This window comes from Rhododendron vialii, chromosome 7a (assembly GCF_030253575.1).
Source record: "Rhododendron vialii isolate Sample 1 chromosome 7a, ASM3025357v1".
Lineage (NCBI taxonomy): Eukaryota > Viridiplantae > Streptophyta > Magnoliopsida > Ericales > Ericaceae > Rhododendron > Rhododendron vialii.
Window position 1 is genome coordinate 30,568,088 of NC_080563.1, and position 21,605 is coordinate 30,589,692.

At 39.2% G+C, this 21,605-nt stretch overlaps 1 protein-coding gene across 2 annotated transcripts in view; it reads right to left on the reverse strand.

The window, feature by feature from the left end:
• LOC131334115 (uncharacterized) overlaps positions 1-21,605 on the reverse strand; it is a 37,376-nt gene that overhangs the window by 13,853 nt on the left and 1,918 nt on the right. The window contains exons 3-5 of one of the 2 annotated variants that reach the window (XR_009202053.1): positions 19,720-20,745; positions 19,165-19,440; positions 15,403-18,236 (exon numbers count right to left, since the gene is read on the reverse strand). Coding sequence is in view for 1 of the 2 variants with exons in the window: in XM_058368993.1 (XP_058224976.1) it covers positions 18,138-18,236; positions 20,592-20,750 (258 nt within the window). In the remaining variant the exon portion in view is untranslated. Of the gene's footprint in view, positions 1-15,402; positions 18,237-19,164; positions 19,441-19,719; positions 20,751-21,605 lie in introns of those variants that run through there. The other variant, XM_058368993.1, reaches the window with a different exon arrangement.

Below are 21,605 nucleotides of genomic sequence, written 5' to 3' on the forward strand. Positions count from 1 at the left end.
ACGCCAGAATGGAGGATGACATACTCCGTGAGGATGGCAGGACAGTTGCCGAACAGCCGAAGGCACCTGCCAAAAAAGTGGATAAGCCAGAGCCCAAGACTTACAAAGACAGAAGGGAGTACGGGCAGGCTAAGAAAGAGCCATACAAGGACAAGCAAGCTCCTGACCCCAAGTCCTTCTTTTCTATCACTACGGTTTGGAAGGAGCCAATTTACAGGATTCTTTATCGAATAAAGAATCAGCCATATTTTAAATGGCCCCCAAGTCTAGGCGGAGACAAAGATCCAAAACGTGCTACGAATCAGCACTGCAGTTATCACAAAGATTGAGGCCATATGACTGAGGACTATGAGATATACAAGAGGCACCTTGATGATTTGGTCTCTCGGGGCTATCTCAAGGAGTTTATCCAGGAGGACCCTAAGGAGAAAGGGAAGGCTATGGAGCTGGGTTACGAGCAAAACCCTAAAGGCGTGATCCATATGATACATGGGTTGGCTGCACCTTATACGAGGAGTGAGGTGAGGCTGTTGCAAAGACAGGTCAAACACGATCAGCACGTGATGCGATTGGGAAACAAGAGAGGGCGAGAGACTGATGTATGCAATGAGAGCTTGGCATTCAGTGATGATGACTTGGGGGAGGTCCAAATACCCCACAACGATGCATTGGTCGTAACCCTACGAGTTGGGGAATATGACATCGAAAGAATTCTAGTGGACTCGGGGAGTTGAACAGAGGTATTGTACTATGATGCATTCAAGAAGCTGGGCCTGGCCCAATCAGACTTAGAACATTCTACAACACCTCTTATTGGGTTCGGTGCAGGAGCAGTCTGGCCCCTTGGAAAGGTAACGTTACCTGTTCGGGATGGATCAATAGTGTTGAGAACAGACTTTTTAGTGGTCGATGTCCCTTCTTCCTATAACGCAATTATAGGGAGGACATGGTTGCACAAGATGAGAGCAGTCTCCTCCACTTATCACCTAATGGTGAAATTCCCAGGATCAAATGGGATTGAAGTCCTTAAAGGCAACTAGAAGGTGGCACAGCAATGTTTGATTTCCATCATCAAAACAGCCCCAAAGGTCCACCATGTTCATACATTAGAAGTGCCAGATCACCCAACCATCGAGGATGTTGGAAGAAGCCCGGCTGAAAAGGTAGTTGAAGGCCTGGATAAGATTCAGATCAACGAGACTGATCCTGAAAGATATTTTTTAATTGGGGAATCATTACCAGCAGACGAAAAGGCTGAATCAATAAGATTTCTAAAAAAGTATATTGATGTTTTTGCATGGGTGCCAGAGGAAATGCCCGGGGTGGATGCAGATGTGATCTGTCACCATTTAAACATTGACCCTCGGCACAAACCGATCATTCAGAAAAAACGAAGGGCAGCCGTGCAGCATGTAGATGCAGTGATTGAGGAGGTCGATCGTTTACTGGAGGCCAAGGCAATACGTGAAGTCTATTACCCAGAGTGGTTATCCAACACTGTTGTGGTAAAGAAGAAGAATGGGAAGTGGCGTGTCTGTGTGGACTTCACAGACCTAAACAAAGCGTGTCCTAAGGACAGTTTTCCTTTGCCCAGGATTGACCAATTGGTCGATGCAACCTCTGGTTACGAACGAATGAGTTTTCTCGATGCATATCGAGGATATCATCAGATTGCTATGTTTGAACCTGATCAAGAGAAGACTTCGTTCATCACACCACGAGGGTTATACTGCTACAGTGTCATGCCGTTTGGGCTGAAGAATGCTGGGGCTACGTACCAAAGACTTGCAACCATTATGTTCAAGAAGCTCATTGGGAAGACTTTGGAAGTTTACATATATGATATGGTGGTAAAGAGTCGAGAAAAAGGAGGGCATATTACTGACTTAAAAGAAGTGTTCGAAATCCTGAGGAAGTATAAACTAAAACTCAACGCCTCGAAGTGTGCGTTTGGAGTTGGTTCAGGAAAGTTCCTGGGCCATTTGGTAACTATGAGAGGGATAGAGGCAAATCCCGATCAGATTGATGCCTTACAGAGACTACAGAGTCCCAAAACTACCAAGGAAGTCCAGAGGCTGACTGGAATGGCAGCGGCACTTAACAGATTCATCAGCAGGTCAAGCGACAAGTGCAGACCCTTTTTTCAGCTATTGAAAAAGAGGGAGGGATTTGAATGGGGAGCAGAATGTGAGCAAGCTTTCCAAGACCTGAAGAAGTACCTGGCCGAGCCCCCACTGTTGTCAACTCCACAGCCAGGTGAGTCTTTAATTCTGTACTTAGCTGTTTCCGAGCATGCAGTAAGTGCAGTCCTGTTGAGGGATTTGGGGATCGAACAAATCCCAATTTATTATGTTAGCAAGACATTGTTGGATGCAGAAACGAGATATCTGCCTTTAGAAAAACTTGTCCTGACACTTAGAACAGCCACGAGGAAATTGCCACACTACTTCCAAAGCCATAAGGTTGTAGTTTATACTGAGTTTCCATTAAAATTGTTGCTACGAAAGGCAGACTTTTCGGGAAGGATCTCGACATGGTCCGTGGAGTTAAGCCAGTACGATCTCGAATATCAACCACGCACAGCAATCAAAGGCCAAGTGTTGGCTGATTTTGTGACAGAATTTTCACCCACTGTGGCTCCCCTACCTCCTACGAGAAAGGAACAGGTGACTGAGACATCATCCATGAAGGATCAACCTTCAGCCGAACAAGATCCCACGGAGTGGAAGCTATTCGTGGACGGATCAGCATGTAATACTGGTTCAGGAATTGGGGTAGTCCTGTTTCCTCCTCAAGGAGTTCTGATTGAACTATCTGTTCGGCTTGGATTCAGTGCAACGAATAATGTAGCTGAATATGAGGCACTCCTGGCTGGATTGAGGAGTGCAAAAACCCTTAAAGCAGAACAGGTTAGGGTGTATTGTGATTCCCAGCTTGTGGTAAATCAGCTGTCCGGCGAGTATGAAACTCGAAATGAAAAGATGTTGGCTTACGTGCAGGTAGCCAAGGACTTGCTTGATACCTTCGAGAGGGTATATATCGAGCAAATTAGTTCTGGACAGAATGCTCATGCAGATTCTTTAGCTTGGTTGGCTGCAGCTGTACCAATCGAGTTCAAAAGAAAGGTGTCAGTCGAATATCTGAATAAGCCGAGCATTGGGAGGAGTGAAGACTTAGTCTTGGATGTGAACCAAGGACCAAGTTGGATGGACCCAATCATGGAGTTCTTACGAGACGAGATACTACCATCTGACAAAAAGGAGGCCCACAAAATAAGGGTCAAATCTGCTAGGTTTTGGCTGTCTCCAGAGGGTAAGTTATACAGGAAATCCTTTACAGGCCCATATTTACTATGTGTACATCCTGAGATGGTACAAAAGTTCCTTCATGAAATCCACGAGGGAACATGTGGGAGCCATGCTGGAGGCAGATCAATTGCCCACAGAGCAATTACTCAAGGATACCGGTGGCCACATATGCAAGAAGATGCAAAGGTGTATGTGAAGATTTGTGAGAAGTGTCAAAAATTCTCACCAATGATTCGAACACCCGCCGAAGATCTGGTGCCTTTGACAAGTCCCTGGCCTTTTGCTCAATGGGGGATGGATATCGTGGGTCCATTGCACAAAGCAACTGGGAATCGAAAATTCCTGCTTGTAGCAACTGACTATTTTACAAAGTGGATTGAGGCAGAAACACTGGCCAAAATCACTGAACCTATGATAGAAAGGTTCGTGTGGAAAAGCATCATCACTCGCTTTGGGGTCCCTTATTCATTGATCACAAACAATGGATCCCAATTTTAGAAGAAATTCAAGACTTTTTATGCCCAGTATGGAATAAGAAATTATTATTCCACCCCAGCCTACCCTCAGAGTAATGGGCAAGCAGAGGCGTCTAATAAAACTATCCTTGATGGAATCAAGAAAAGACTTGACAAAGCAAAGGGTAAGTGGCCTGACGAGTTACCATTAGTTCTGTGGGCTCACCGAACAACGCCTAGGAGGTCTACGGGAGAGACCCCCTATTCATTGGCCTATGGAACAGAGGCTGTCATACCCTTTGAGGTGGGTTTGCCGACCAACAAGACCGTTTTGGTTGAAAGTGGAGGCAATGACAGGGCCCTTCAAATCGAGCTTGACCTCGCCGAGGAGAGGAGAGAAAACGCCTTGGTACATCTTGCTTCTTATCAAGAACAGCTGATGAAAAGCTACAACAAGCATGTTCATCCTCGAGAATTTGGTGTTGGGGACCTCGTGCTACGAAAAGTGCTCGGCAACACCAAGGTGGCTAACGAAGGCAAGCTGGGGGCCAACTGGGAAGGCCCGTATAGAGTAACTGAGATTGTAGGCATAGGAGCCTATCGATTGGCAGATTTGGACCGTGATCCAATTCCAAGGCCTTGGAATGTTCATAATCTACGAAAGTTCTTTGTTTAGAAGTATTAAAGTCTGTCTTAGATTTGCACTACGTGATTGTGTGGGAATTACGAATATAATTCCCTTGTCCTAGTTTTGATTATTTTTAGTTGCAAGGGGTACGAATAACACCCTCTTGAGTTTTGCAGATTATGAATAAAATCGCTTTCTTAGTATAACTGTTGTGGTATTTGTTTTTAATACGAACTACGAGTTTAGTTTCCCTCATTCGTATTGGGGAGCAGGGTATACAGTTCAGTACGTGAAACTGAAACACAAGTATGAAACACTTGTAAGATTTTCAAAACTTTAAGTACGTGATACTTAGGCGTTTTTGTGTGAATACGTCTAATACACGAGTAGTTCTAAGTACGTGATACTTAGAAGTTGTTGTGTGAGTACGTGAAACTTAACGAATGCAAGTACGAGACTCTTGTAAACGTTTATTAGCATGGCTTGAAAACATAACGAGTATATGTTAGCCACATTTGTTCAAGTACGAGAAACTTAAAAACATTAAGTACGTGAAACTTATAAATATCTATTCTTAAGTATGTGAAACTTAAATGAACACCTATATGATTATATGAACCTTACAAGTGTTTGTACGAAAATACTTGCAAGATTTGAAGACAAATACAAGTATGAATACACTTGTATGTACTACACTTGCAAACAGTACGGAAAACTGAGAAACAAATGTTTCTAAATACGTGAAACTTAGATTCAGTACAACGAAGTCATGTTTGTAAGATCTGTAGGATCTGCTAGAGTACGAAATACTTACGATTAAACTATTTGCATCTGAACAAATGCAAATACGAGGGTAGCCGAACAAAACATAAAAGGTTATGCCACGAATGGCCGAATACCTGTGTTAATAACATATTGATAGTACTGGTGCCTCACAGGGCCAAAATATGTTCATAGTCACGCAGGACTGGCAATCAAATTCAAACAGTTTAAATCCTTACCAACTCAATCCACATTTTGGACCTCTGAAGTATTAGTGTTGATCTCAATATCAGCACCATCTTCGATTACATTCTCTTCCAAGTTAATGGGCTCAATGGATACATCCCGAGCAGGAGTTTCAGTAGGGTGCACATCCGTGGGAGTATCTTCCTTAGCATTGGCAAATTCTTCAATTTGCTGTTCAAAGTCTTCCTCTGGATGTCCTGCTGGCTCTTGAATGTCTTCAATGTTCTGAGCACGGGTGCTAGGCAGCTCGTTGTCAACCCAGAAGGGTGAATCCTCTGCAACCCCTAGTTTTGTCAGACAGGCTTCCCAGCTGGCAATCCAGATCTGGTCCTGTATAGCTGACATCTGTTCCACATAACTAGCTGTTGTGGCATCATAGCCATTCTGGTAGCCGTCATCATAAGATGCTTTCTTGGTGCTGTCGATTTCAGATAAAGCCTGGTTTAGGCTCTCTTCGGCAATTTGCAGCTTGCCGTTAGCACCATTAAAATCCGCCTTGGCTTTGTCTCTTTCTCTTTCTAGACGAGCAACTGTCCGAAGAAGTCGAGTGTTGTCATTTAGCAATCTGATCTGTTCGGCCTCAGCTTCTTGGTACTTTTGCCCCAGGGTTACCATTTTTTGAATGAACTGGCAAAAACACCGAGTGGTAAGTGACAGGCGTAGCAGTAAATGATATGTGGTATACGAAATATACATAAAGACTTATATGAAAAGATTAAGTCACATTACCTTGATACCACTGATGAGTCCAGTGGAGACAAGCCGATCAGGTGTAGCCTCAGATTCCTTCTGCATGTCTACAGGAAGCAATAGACCTTGGGCAAGGGCGAGTGCTGTTTCCGAAGAGCTGGCACTGTCCCCAATATGAACAGGCCGATCACCCCTCATGAGATTAGGGGTCCAGCTTTCAGGAAACACTAGAGTACTCGAAGAAGGGGGTTGTTGGACTACAGTAGTAGTTTGGTTAAGAGGGTCTCCAGTTTCTTCGCTCCTGGGACGTTTGTCCCGATGAGCATCGGTAGCCTCAACAGGACTATCTTCCCGAGGAGAAGATGAAGATCTTGCAGATCCCCCCCTATTGCGACGTGAATGCGGGGGAGGGGCGCCAGTTGATGCTACCCTATTGGTAGCACCTCGTCCCCGTGAGGAGACAGTGAGTAAAGAGCTGAGGTTAATTGGTTGGCGCGTCATCGTACCTGGGGTTGGAGGTGATCGAGAGTATCCGGATGAGGAAGACTGACTGGTAATTTGGAGAGGAACGGGTTGTTGTTCGGCAGTAATTTGCCTACGACCAGATCTTCTGAGTACCACACGTGTTTGAGGTATACCGTCAGGAATTGCAATTTCGCCTGGTTGACCGGCAAGAGTGACACTAGCCTGTAGCCTTGAAATGCGTGGTTAAGGAGCAGTGGAGGTGGAAGCAGTACTGGTGCTTGGTTGGGCGAGCCTCCTGTCTATAACTCCTTTGTACAACGGGTCGTATCCTAGCAGCACTTCGGCGTTTCGACCCCGACCAGCTGTAGGAGTACCAGGTTCGCCTTTATATTTAAGAATTTTGTTGATGTCCTCTGTTCGGACGTAGCTAGGCTCCCGTCTAGGACGCTTGTTTGCGTTTTCAGCTGCAAGGTCGAAATTGAAGCAGCATAATTAGATATATAGAAAAGCTACGAGAAAGGAATAAATACAATTGCAAAGATCAAAATATGAGGAGCATACGTGGGTATCCCCATATGTGGGGGCAGTGAAGGCCTATCACTTGGCCGTCCTCTCCTAGTGGCTCAAAGGCTCCAGTGACGTAAAGGAAATCGATTTCGTGATCCCGAGCAGAGTCTGGCAGGTTTAGCACGAGACGCTTGTCGGCCCTTCTAACTTTGAAGTAATAGGTGTTATAATCAGGATTTAGTACAATACTGTACCACCACTGAATATCCCAAATTCCTAACTGGGTCCCCAGAATCCTATTCAAAGCTACTACATCCATTATCAACCTAAATACGTTTGTCGATACTTGCATGGGGGTAAGACGATACCAGTTTAGGATCTGGCGGAGTAATAGGTGGAGGGGAAATCGGACCCCGCCTTCAACAATGGCTACAATCGGGATCCACATCCTATCCCATGAACCGCCATCCCTGTCTGCACCTAAAGGGGCGAGTTCGAGTCCCACGTTCTCTGGAACGTTGTATTCAGTTCTAAATGCTGCCATAGCAGTTGGGGATTCACATAATTTCCTAAATTTACTGGGTCTCAAGGGATTCTCACTATCATCCGCCATGGGTACACTCAGGAAAGAAGAAAACTTGGAAATGGGTACGAACTAAAACCCTAAAAATAACCCACAGATCTAAGAAAAGAGATTTCAGATGGAAACCTAAGCAGAAGAAATGGAGTTAGAACGAGAATCTTACAAAGGTACCGTGACGATTTCCTGGGATGCAATCGAATTTGCAGATGGCGGCGATGGCAGAAAGCTTAGAGGGAAAGACTGAAAGTTTGAGTGTTTTGGGTAAGAAACCCAAAATGAAACCCTTTTTTGGGTTTAAGGGAGAGAAACGGAGACGAAACGTCTCCTCATACGCCGTTACGGGAAAAGTAACGGGGTAGAAGGTTTCAACTAACGACGTATTGACGTCGTTTGGATAAAGCGTCAGTTCACATTTAATGAAATGCGTACGACATGCGCCACGTGGAGTCATTACCTCGAGATGGTATAATGACAGAGGCGCCAAACAAGCATCAATGAAATATTGAATTTATGACTGCACGGAATCAGAAGAGTCTGGTCTAAATTAAATTCTGTTTCTAAGCATCATATATTGCCCCCGAACAGTGGTAAATAGATGAAGCTGGGGAGCAATTGTAGGGAGGTATTCCCGAACACATACATTTAGTTGCCGAACACGTGATATTCGGGAGCACGTGGTAAGTATGACAAGACTTACCGCCGGGCAATATAGTGAAATGGAATATGGACCAATGATATGAGAAGTCATTGATCCATGCTGTTTGTTCGGCAAACTAAGGGCCAAGTTACATGTGAAGTAGATGGTCCAAAGCAAACTGTTCGGTTATAAACAGCCGAACAGATGAAGCAAAAGAACCACGCACGTGATACGAGGGATCACGGGTTAAAAAGCAATGCAAATGGTATGTGGGACCATAGTTTGAATATAGGCAGGACAGTCATCATGTTAAACAAATGTTCGACAAGATGGACCAATGACATAAGAAGTCAATGGTCCAAGCCGTCTGTTCGGCAACGAGATGGCCGAACAAAATAAAGAACTTCAGTCAAGTATTGGAGCATACAGAACATTCTGTAAGAGTCCAGAAACAAATAGTATTCCGTTTAGGAATAAGATCCCGAGAATATAGGATCTGATAAAGATACCCAACGAGTATGGGATGTTCGGCTTGTTATGGAAAAGAGTCCTACAAGGATTAAAGTAATGAACTGATAAAGGAAACGAGAATCCTTGATATCTTGGGATTCCTATACGAGTTAGGAATCCTAAGGCAACACAGATGCTTGGACAGCAAGCATACGTGAATCTATAAATAAGAGGAAAACCTAGGGGTAAAAAGTACGCAATACATTGCATTCTGATTGCTTTCCTACTGAGAATTAGGGTAAAATTTCTAGTACGTGATACTAACAAAGGCATCGGAGGGCCTTTGCCATGAGAGGCAAAGGTGCACTCACCCCCCTGTCTATTTTGCAGATTAGGGTTCAGACGTTGAGTTAGGGTTCCGGTGAAGAAGCACGAATAAGCCGTTGCAATCCAGTTGATCAGAAGAACCAATTATTTTCATCCCCCTACAGTAAGTTATTCATTTTTACTTTTGTTTCATGTATGTTTTTGCTTTTTTATTGAAGAGTTCTCGCTTGTTGGTTTGGTCGTTATTATAGGTTTCAATATAGTGAAACATTTATAGTTGATAGAGAAGTTAGAAAGGGCTTGTACACCATCATTGAGAAGATGTACCCGGATATATGGACACAAGGATTATCATTGACGAGCAACTAGAGAAGTTCAAAAATGCCGAGGGTATGTTTGGTATGGACATGGCCAAGTTGACAAGAGATAAGAAGCAACCCGATAAATTTTAAAGTTTTAATACTTATTGAGTTACTTACTTACAAGTTACATCTATATTTTCATTTCAAATGATTATGAATTGTACTCTAATAAGTTATTTTTAATGAAAATATATCATAGCATTATGGTGGGAGAGTTTTGGAGAAGAGTGCAAGGAGCTCCAAAGGCTAGCAATAAGAGTGCTAAGCGGCACTTGTAGTGCAACTGGACGTGAAAGAAATTGGAGCATATTTGATATTGTACACTCAAAAAGGAGGAACCGTTTGGAAACTCAAAGGATGAATGCATTGGTGTTTGTAAAATACAACATTCAACTTGAGTTAAGGCAAGAGAAAAGGCAAGAGGGGGGTGATACATATGATCCAATTTGTTTATCTGATATGGAGTCCAACGACGAATGGATCACTGAAAAAGAAGGTCCAGTACTACCCGTAGATCATTCATGGATGGACATTGAAGAGTGCTTTATAGATGATGGAAAGGTTGGGAAAAAGAGAAAGAGGTGTATAATTAAGATCTCTATTATATTATTATGAACTTCTAGTTTAAATGAGTACAATTTTACTTAAAGAACTACTTTGAATGTAGGGCCAAGGAACTTGAATGCTTATGGCCAAAAAAAAAGGAAAAAAGAAAGCAAGTGAGTTGGATGATGAAGATGAAATTGAAGTGCTTGATGACAATGAAGTCATTGAACTCGAGGGAGAAGAAGAGGAAGAAGAGTTTGATGAAGCGACTATGGCGGATGATGATGATAATGATGTGGAGGAACTTGACCTTGAAGATGATTGAGGAATGATCAATCAAAACTATCTTAAAACTTATTTACTAGTTAAATTGTGTTTGAAACTTTGAATGTTCTTTTTTGATGCAACTTGCAAGTACTATCATTATTTGCTAGGGCTTACGTTATGCTATTAGGTAATTGAAATCTTGAAACTTGTGGATCTTGTGTTGATTATAATTGCATGTATGGCATAACTATATTGGTTTTTGAACTTTTTATTACCATTTATGTAGAAATATAGACCACGGAGGGATTCGGACCCACATCTCTTGCGATAAAAGCAAGTGTCTTGCCTATTTAGACCACGTGATCATCTATTTATCTTTTGAAACACTATCTTTATTGATTCAAACATGAAATATACATTTTGCATGCATTTTAAAAATCATGACCGAATCGAAGTGATTCACGTTTTGATTCAATTTGCTACTAGGCCTTTTCGATTCTCGATTCGGTTCACGATTTGACAACTATGCGTGGAATACTTACACGCAACAAGAGACTAACATGTACATAACGAACCATATGAAATCACTAATTGTTTCAAATCTAATACAACCTAAAGCAACTTACGACTACACTAACAGTAATTAACTACCCTTAAAACTAAATCAACTCTCAAGTATCCACGTACCAAAAACCACTTCCAAGTTCCAAAGCCTCATGTTCCTTTTAAAAACATTCAACCAACAAAACTAGATTTATACTATACAATAAAACGAGATTCTTTGTGTAGACGAGATCCAAGCAGAACTAAAACACACACACTACCCCAACACACCACGTACAGCCACACATACACACACATCACCAAAACCACCAAAGCTTCACCGTCTCTTACTACTCTACAATAAAACTAGATTCATTGTGTATACTATACATAAGCAGAAGTCAAAAACGCAAACTACCCCAACTCACCACGTACAGCCACGCATATATACAAATCACCAAAACCACCAACACTCCTCTCTCTCTCTCTCTCTCTCTCTACCATCCTCCACCAAAATCACAGATTCTCCGAAATAAATTAAAAAATAAAACATGCAACCCAATAACTTGATCCCCTCTAAAATTGTTATATCTCCAAAGCAAGGAAACAAACAAGAATATTATTACGTTCCCCAATGAAAGATCGGGAACAAATTTAAAAATCGTTATGTAAGGTCTGCTCCAAAGAACCCTAAGACAATGGCTGGTGCTCTCTCTCCCAGAGCCTCTCAATATCCTATCAAATTATAACCCTCATAAGTTGTGAATATCTCCTTGAGAGTAACCTTATAAAACTACCCAAAACTCACAAAACCCTTACTTCTAGCCGATTGATTACACAAAGTAATTAATTTTTGCACAACACTATCTACATAAATTAAATAGACTTATACCCTCAAAGCCATAATAATGACAATTATACCTCGAATGTGTACAAAATAGTTAAATATGATCGTATTATAAATGCCAAATTTTTAGAAAAATTAATTATTTGGAAAAAGAAAAGGTAGATTGTGACATTGATGATTATCATGTAGACATGGAATACTGATACGCAACAAGAGACTAACTTATACATAAGAAATCATATGAAATAACTAACTATTTCAAATACAATACTACCTAGAGCAACTTAGGGCTACCGTAAAAGTAATTAATTATCCTTAAAACTAAATCAACTCTCAAGAACCCACGTACCAAAAACCACTTCCAAGTTCCAAAGCCTCATGTTTCTTTTAAAAACATCCAACACTACCCTAACTCACCATGTACAGCCACGCATACATACACATCACCAAAACCACCAACACTCCTCTCTCTCTCTCTCTCTCTCTCTCTCTCTCTCTCTCATAACCATCCTCCACCAAAAGAACAGATTCTCCCAAGTAAATTAAATACCAAAACATACAACCCAATAACTTGATCCCCTCAAAAAATGTTACTCCTACAAAGTTAGGAAACAAACAAGAATAATATTATGCACTCCAACAGAATATCAAGAACGAGTTCGAAAATCGTGTTGTAAGAACAGCACCAAAGAACCCTAAGACTATGGCTGATGCTCTTTCTCGTAAAGCCTCCTCTCAACATTCTATCACAATATAACCCCAGTATGATTGTTAATATTTCCTTGAGAGCAACTTTATTAAAATACCCACAACTCACAAAACCCTTACTTCTAGCCGATTGATTACCTAAAGTAGTTAATTATAGAAAACCACTAATTACTAAAATTAATTAAACTTATACCCTCAAATTCATAATAATGAAAATAATACCTCTAATGTGAACAAAATAGTTCCATAGGACCGTAATATAAATGCCGAATTTTTAGAATAAATAATTATTAGGAAAAAGAAAAGGTAAGGCGTATCATTAATGATCATCATATAGACATGGAATACTGACACGCAACAAGAGACTAACCTGTACATAACGAACCATATGAAATCATTAATTGTTTCAAACATAATACTACCTATAGCAACTTAGGGCTATCCTAAAAGTAATTAACTATCCTTAAAACAAAATCAACTCTCAAGTCCCTAGTCCCTAGTCAACTACCAAACCAAAAACTCTTATCTCCAAGTAGTTTGATCCATGTATCAACCACTTCCAAGTTCCAAAGCCTCATGTTCCTTTTTGTACCAAAAACAATAGATTCTTTTTGTATACTAGATTTAAAATATACAATATAACTAGATTCTTTTTGTATACTATATATACGAGCAAAGGTCAAAAACACACAATACCCCAACTCACCACGTATAGCCACACACACACACATCACTAAAACAACCAACACTTCACCGTCTCTTCATAATCTACAACAAAACTATATTGTGTGTATACTATACACAAGTAGAAGTCAAAAATGCACACCACCCCAACTCACCACCTACAGCCACGCATACACACACCACACACAAAAAAAAAACCAAATCTCTCTCTCTCTCTCTCTCTCTCTCTCTCTCTCTCTCTCTCTCTCGCACACACATTCATTACCATCCAAAACCCAAAATCAAAATTTTCCTAGGTAAATTAAATACCAAAACATGTAACCCAATAACTTGATCCCCTCTAAAAATGTTACTATTCCAAAGTAAGGAAACAAACAAGAGTAACATTAAGTAACTCGACGGAAGATCGAGAGCGAATTCAAAAACCGTGGTGTAAGATTGGTTCAAAAGAAACCTAAGACTAAGACAGATGCTCACTCCCCCCAAAGCCTTTCAATATTCTATCAAAATATAACCCAAGTATGGTGTAAATATCTCTTTAAGACTAACTTTACAAAACTACCCATAACTCACAAAACCCTTACTTCTAGCCGATTGATTACCTAAAGTAATTAATTAAGGTAAACCACTAATTACTTAAATTAATTAAATCCATAATAATGACAATTATACCTCTAATGTGCACAAAATAGTTAAATATAATCATACTATAAATGCCAAATTCTTAGAAATAAAAATTATTTGGAAAAAGAAAATGTTGGCAAAACACTGATGATCATCATATAGACAAGGAATAATTACACGCAACAAGCGACTTAACCTTTACATAACGAACCACATGAAATAACTAAATGTTTCAAATATAATACTACCTAGAGCAACTTACAGCTACCCTAAAAGTAATTAACTATCCTTAAAACTAAATTAACTCTCAAGTATCCACGTACCAAAAACCACTTTAAAGTTCCAAAGCCTCATGTTCCTTTTAAAAACATTCAACCAACAAAACTAAATTTATACTCTACAATAAAACTAAATTCTTCGCGTATACGATATACAAGCAGAACTCAAACACACAAACTACCCCAACACACCACGTACAACCACACATCACCAAAACCACCAAAGCTTCACCGTCTCTTAATACTCTACAATAAAACTAGATTCATTGTGTATACAACACATAAGAAAAGGTCAAAAACACAAAACTACCCCAACTCACCACGTATAGCCACGCATACAAACACATCACCAAAACAACCAACACTCCTCTCTCTCTCTCTCTCTCTCTCTCTCTCTCTCTCTCTCTCTCTCTCTCTCAACCCCCACCAAAATCAAAGATTCTCCCAAGAAAATTAAATACCAAAACATGCAATCCAATAGCTTGATCCCCTCTAAAAATGTTATACCTCCAAAGTAATGAAACAAACACAAATAATAATACGAACCCCGACCAAATATCGGAAACGAGTTCGAAAATCGACGTGTAAGGTCAGCTCCAAAGAACCCTAAGACTAAGGCTGATGCTCTCTCACCCAAAGCCTTTCAATATTCTATCAAAATACAAACCTAGCATGTTGTGAATATCTCATTGAGAGTATCTTTATAAAACTACCCATAACTCACAAAACCCTTACTTCTAGCCGATTGATTACCTAAAGTAATTAATTTTGGTACACCACTAATAACATAAATTAATTAGACTTATACCCTCAAATCCATAACATTGACAATTATACCTCTAATGTGCACAAAATAGTTAAATAGGATCATACTATAAATGCCGAATTTTTAAAAATAAAAATTATTTGGAAAAAGAAAATGTGAGCATAACATTGATGATCATCATATAGACATGGAATACTTACACGCAACAAGAGACTAACACGTACATAACGAACCATATGAAATCACTAATTGTTTCAAATATAATACTACCTAGAGCAACTTACGACTACACTAAAAGTAATTAACTATCCTTAAAACTAAATCAACTCTCAAGTATCCACGTACCAAAAACCACTTCCAAGTTCCAAAGCCTCATGTTCCTTTTAAAAACATTCAACCAACAAAACTAGATTTATACTATACAATAAAACGAGATTCTTTGTGCAAACGATATACAAGCAGAACTAAAACACACACACTACCCCAACACACCACGTACAGCCACACATACACACACATCACCAAAACCACCAAAGCTTCACCGTCTCTTAATACTCTACAATAAAACAAGATTCATTGTGTATACTATACATAAGCAGAAGTCAAAAACCCAAACTACCCTAACTCACCACGTACAGCCACGCATACATACACATCACCAAAACCACCAACACTCCTCTCTCTCTCTCTCTCTCTCTCTCTCTCTCTCTCTCTCTCTCTCATAACAATCCTCCACCAAATCACATATTCTCCCAAGTAAATTAAATACCAAATCATGCAACCCAATAACTTGATCCCCTCTAAAAATGTTATACCTCCAAAGTAAGGAAACAAACAAGAATAAAATTCGTACCCCGACGGAAGATCGGAAAGGAGTTCGAAAATCGTGGGGTAAGATCGGCTCCAAAGAACCCTAAGACTATGCTGATGCTCTCTTTCGCAAAGCCTTCTCTCAACATTCTATTACAATACAACCCTAGTATGTTTGTGAATTTTTCCTTGAGAGTAACTTTATAAAACTACCCATAACTCACAAAACCCTTACTTCTAGCCGATTGATTACCTAAAGTGCTTAATTATAGTACACCACAAATTACAAAAATTAATTAGACTTGTACCCTCAAATTAATAATAATGACAATTATACCTCTAATGTACACAAAATAGTTAACATATGACCGTACTATAAATGCCGAATTTTTAGCAAAAATAATTATTAGGAAAAAAAAAACGTTGGGCGTAACATTGATGATCATCATATAGACATGGAATACTAACAAGCAACAAGAGACTAACCTGTACATAACTAGCCATAAGAAATCACTGATTGTTTCAAAAATAATACTACCAAGAGAAACTTAGGGCTACCAAAAAAGTAATTAACTATCCTTAAAACTAAATCAACTCTCAAGTCCCTAGTCAACTACCAACCTAAAACTCTTTATCTCCAAGTAGTTTGAACCACGTACGGACGTACCAACCACTTACAAGTTCCAAAGCCTCACGTTCCTTTAAAAAAACATTGAACCAATAACACTAGATTTATACTCTACAATAAAACTAGATTATTTGTGTATACTATATACAACAAGAAGTCAAACACACACACTAACCCAACTCACCACGTAGAGTCACACATACACACAAATCACTAAAACCACCAACACTTCACCGTCATTTCATAATCTACAATAAAACTAGATTCTTTACATAGACTATATACATGTAGAAGTCAAAGACGGACACTACCCCAACTCACCACCTACAGCCACGCATACATAAATACGTCTCCAAAACCACCAACACTCCTCTCTCTCTCTCTCTCTCTCTCTCTCTCTCTCTCTCTCTCTCTCTCTCTCATCCAACACCAAAATCACAAATTTTCCAAAGTAAATTAAATTCCAAAACATGCAACCCAACAACTTGATCTACTCTAAAAATGTTACTGCTCCAAAGTAAGGAAACAAACAAGAATAATATTACGTAACCCGACGGAAGATCGAGAATGAGTTCAAAAACCATGGTGTAAGATCGGTTCCAAAGAACCCTAAGACTATGACCGATGCTCTCTCTCCCAAAGCCTCTCAATATTCTATCAAAATATAACCCTAGTATGGAGTGAATATCTCCGTGAGAGTAACTTTATAAAACTACCCATAACTCACAAAACCCTTACTTCTAGCCAATTGATTACCTGAGGTAATCAATTATGGTACACCACTAATTACATAATTAATTAGACTTATACCCTCAAATCCATAATAATGACAATTATACCTCTAATGTGCACAAAATAGTTAAATATGATTGTACTATAAATGCCGAATTTTTAGAAATAAAAATTATTTGGAAAAAGAAAATGTAGGCATATCATTGATGATCATATAGACATGGAATACTTACACGCAACAAGAGACTAACCTGTACATAATGAACCATATGGAATCACTAACTGTTTCATATATAATATTACCTAGAGCAACTTACCGCTACCCTAAAAGTAATTAACTATCCTTAAAACTAATTCAACTCTCAAGTATCCACGTACCAAAAACTACTTCCAAGTTCTACAGCCTCTTGTTCCTTTTAAAAATATTCAACCAACAAAACTAGATTTATACTCTACAATAAAACTAGATTCTTTGTGTATACGATATACAAGCAGAACTCAAACACACACTACCCCAACACACCACGTACAACCACACATACACACACATCACCAAAACCACCAAAGCTTCACCGACTCTTGATACTCTACAATAAAACTAGATTCGTTGTGTATATACTATACATAAGCAGAAGTCAAAAACGCAAACTACCCCAACTCACCCCGTACATCCACGCATACATACACATCACCAAAACCTCCAACACTCCCCCCCCCCCTCTCTCTCTCTCTCTCTCTCTCTCTCTCTCTCTCTCTCATAACAATCCTCCACCAAAATCACATATTCTCCCAAGTAAATTAAATACCAAAACAGGCAACCCAATAACTTGATCCCCTCTAAAAATGTTACTTCTCCAAAGAAAGGAAACAAACCAAAATAATATTACGTACCCCGACGCTAGATCAAGAACGAGTTCAAAAACCGTGATGTAATATTGGCTCCAAAGAACCCTAAGACTATGGTTGATGCTCTCTCTCAAAAAGCCTTTTCAATATTCTATCAAAATATAACCCTAGTATGATGTGAATATCTCCTTAAGCGTAACTTTATAAAACTACTCATAACTCACAAAACCCTTACTTCTAGCCGATTGATTACCTAAAGTAATTAATTATGGTACACCACTAATTACATAAATTAATTAGACTTATACCCTTCAATCCATAATAATGACAATTATACCTCTAATGTGCACAAAATAGTTAAATAGGATCGTACTATAAATGCCGAATTTTAAAAAAAATATATTATTTGGAAAAAGAAAAGGTAGGGCGTAACATAACTTGCTTTAGATGAGCCTCGGAGCACATTGAGGGATCACCTTTAAGTTTGTGCCAACTTCCATATAGTCCCCAAATATCAGATCCTCCATCACTTTCAACCTATATCAAAGAAAAAATCCAATTGTTAATCTTTATAAATGACAACATTTGCATAGGCCACTCAGCTTTAGAGACTTGTTTCATTCTGTAATTTCTTTATGGCCCACTGGGCATGGATTGCTCTTATCTCAATCATTTGTTGAAGTTAAAGATCTTGTTTATTTAAAGGCCCAAAACCATAGATGTAGATGTTTTACCGCTACAATATTTTACATGCCTACTTTAAGACTACTATAGCTAACTAGAGGTGGCATTTCCAACCCAAACCCATCACCTCAACCAAACCCACCCTGACTGAATGAGGTTTGATTCCATGATTACACTATGGCACTGGGGTACACCAATAACAACCTGCACGTAGATACATTGGTTGTCAAACATCAACGGGCTAAAAAATTGAACTTACCCGCCAGTCAACCTGTGAACAAGTTATTCCATTAGAAATCATGTAGCATATTCATGCAAGAAATACATTATCACTTTTATTACAAGACTCAAAATTGTAACTTAAATGACTTTACATCCTTTTTGTTGCTGCTTTATGTGGCAATAAAATCCAATCGTACTTCAGAAATAAATTGGCCAAACCTAATTATCTGACACACAACCCACATACGAGACAACCTAAAAGGCTTAATAGATTTTCTAGACTGGGTGCCGCCAAATTGAACCCAACCTAACCTGCCTCAGCCAAGTTGGTTAGTTTAGCATGTAAACGATTTCGATCCACCCAATCCTCCAAACCCACCACACACGTTGACTGACAACTTGCTCCTTTACATAAATTCATTAAAATATGTGAATAATACACGTAGGTATGTATATCATGCAATAAGAAAAACCCAAGAGTTGCGTATACTTTATTAGATTAAGGAGAGATGAGAAAAGAAATTAAAGGAATATGAACATATTAAAAAAAATTGGCCACCTGTCATAAAATTTTCCCAAGCAACTCCACCAAAAGATCAGTTTCTTGTGTTTTAACCAGCACAACTTCTGGATCAGTCGACCCATTAGCACAACCGATGTAAGAATTAACATAAAGAGTTTGGTTGGTATCCTTATCGTCATCTGCGCTAACATGCAATTGAGAATGGCTAGTTTGGGCCCGCCCTTCAATCTCTAGCATCATCCTCTCTAAGAACTATGCATCAGTTCTTTTATTACTAATTATATCTAACACCAGCTTTGTCGCTTCCAGTGCCTACCACGTTAAATCACAGATACTTTCAAATGGAATCAAGAATTCTACATCAATTTTCTACACAAGACGAATGCAGTACCCAAGAAGTCAGATCACTAAGTCAATGTGAATCATTTACACAAGGAACAAACCCAAACAATATGAAGTTGTTGGTGTATCTCATGCACATAATACTACAGCATACCGACTAAGCATTCTATACATGATAGGTATGGTGGGCCAGGATCAATTATCTTATTTGATTATGGATAAAAAAAGACTTAGATGAAATGTTCTGACCTTGCCCACTTCAAGTAACGTACATGGAGGGCAAAGTTTCAGTAGACTAATTCTTTCCCTAGTCATAGATCGTGTCATCAAGCAGAGTTTAGTAAGAAGGGGTGTAACCGTTGTTTGGTCACCTGGGGGATAATGAATGCATCAAAACTAGCAGAACTACATATCCAGGTGCATAACTGTATCTATGACTAGTTTCCTGATAATTAGACACCTCCCACAATGACAGAATCCAGATAAAGAATTATAGGCACCTTCACTCTTAAACCGAAGCTAGACCCATCTTTGGTTACACGTAAATGCAAGGTCAAACAGATACCTATCTAGTACTCAATGAGGGCCACTCCTACAGCACAATTTGGTAGTATATATATTCTTAACATACCCTTGCTCAAGCAAACACAGAGAAAAAAAGAAAATGATAAATCATGAGTAAACCAACTCAGAGAGAATAAATAAATACAGCACAACCTAGCCAGTTGTATGAACGTGTGAACTGGACAACAATGTTGTTCACATCAAATCCTAAACATGCTATATCGGAATCTGCCTCACCTATGACACCCTCAATATTTTCATTTTTTCTCTCGATGCTTAACATGAAACATGTGCAGAAAGTAAATGGGCCAAAGATCATCTCTTTCATTTGAAACGCATAGGCCAATGCACAGGGATATACCGTGTTTTCCATATGTTTTCGTCATGTCCATATGTAATTTTTACCGATCTATACAACCCTGCTATCTCTATCCAAATCGTGCATAGAATAGTGGAATAAAGTATCTAAAAAAATAAAATTAAACACCGCAACAATTACCCCGTAACCAATCATGCCATATTGTGTACAACCAAAAATAGAGAGGATTAGGAGAGACCTCGTGTTGGGACGAACGACAGTCGGGATAAAACGAAGAGAGAAGAGGGGCATTGTCGGAGACAACAACGAAGCACTTCAAGAGCTTGCAGTAAGCGGACAGGTCTTCTGACCGGAGAAGGAACAACAATGCACTGTCGATCGTTTGGAATTGCCTGTTCTTCACGGGGGGGGGGGGGGGAGAATGATATATGAACCATGTTACTTTATCTCAAACATTTGAACATACACCATGTCTACAAAGTTTCAACATATACACCAAGCTTCATAATTTAGATTACATAATCAATGCTTAAAATATTAAAAAAGTTCAAATACACATGGCTCGATCATAACATCTAAATACCATGAGTCCCAAGTTCAAGATTACAAATTTCATACGTAAAGTGCTAAGTTTGACCTTATCGCCTTACAAAAGAATATAGGTTGAATGTTTACATCAAAATACTACAAAAAGGAGTCATCAACCATAAATCCTTCCTCTTAAGTCCTTGAATCCTCTTTTGGTCTTGAGATGGTTACAACACATGAGCCAAAGCCCGTAGGATGCAAGCTAAATATATGGATAAGATTAATTAAGCATGATACTCGAAAAACTACGTAGGTCCCCATTTACAGAGTTATTGTATCCAAAAGATAGATTTCTCATCTTTATTCATGAAAAATAAAGTGTCTTACTGTAGGCCTGTAGCCATTCTATTCTAAATCAAAACGCCACAGAAGAACTCACTCATAAGGGCTAAGGAATTTTGAATTAGCCCCAGTGTGAACATATTTTATTATACCCCTATTAACACATCATAGTCCCCAAATGTACACCTTATGAATTTCACTTGTTATATACCCTTCTTGATATTTAAAAAAAAAAACTCATTCTGACATTTCGCTGAAACACAAATCCATGTTAATATTCATTTTCATATCGTGTACCATTTCGATCATTCCCATTATCACTTTACATTCGTTGTTTCTATCAACAGCTAACTTTCACTATCAAAACACCATTCACAACAAA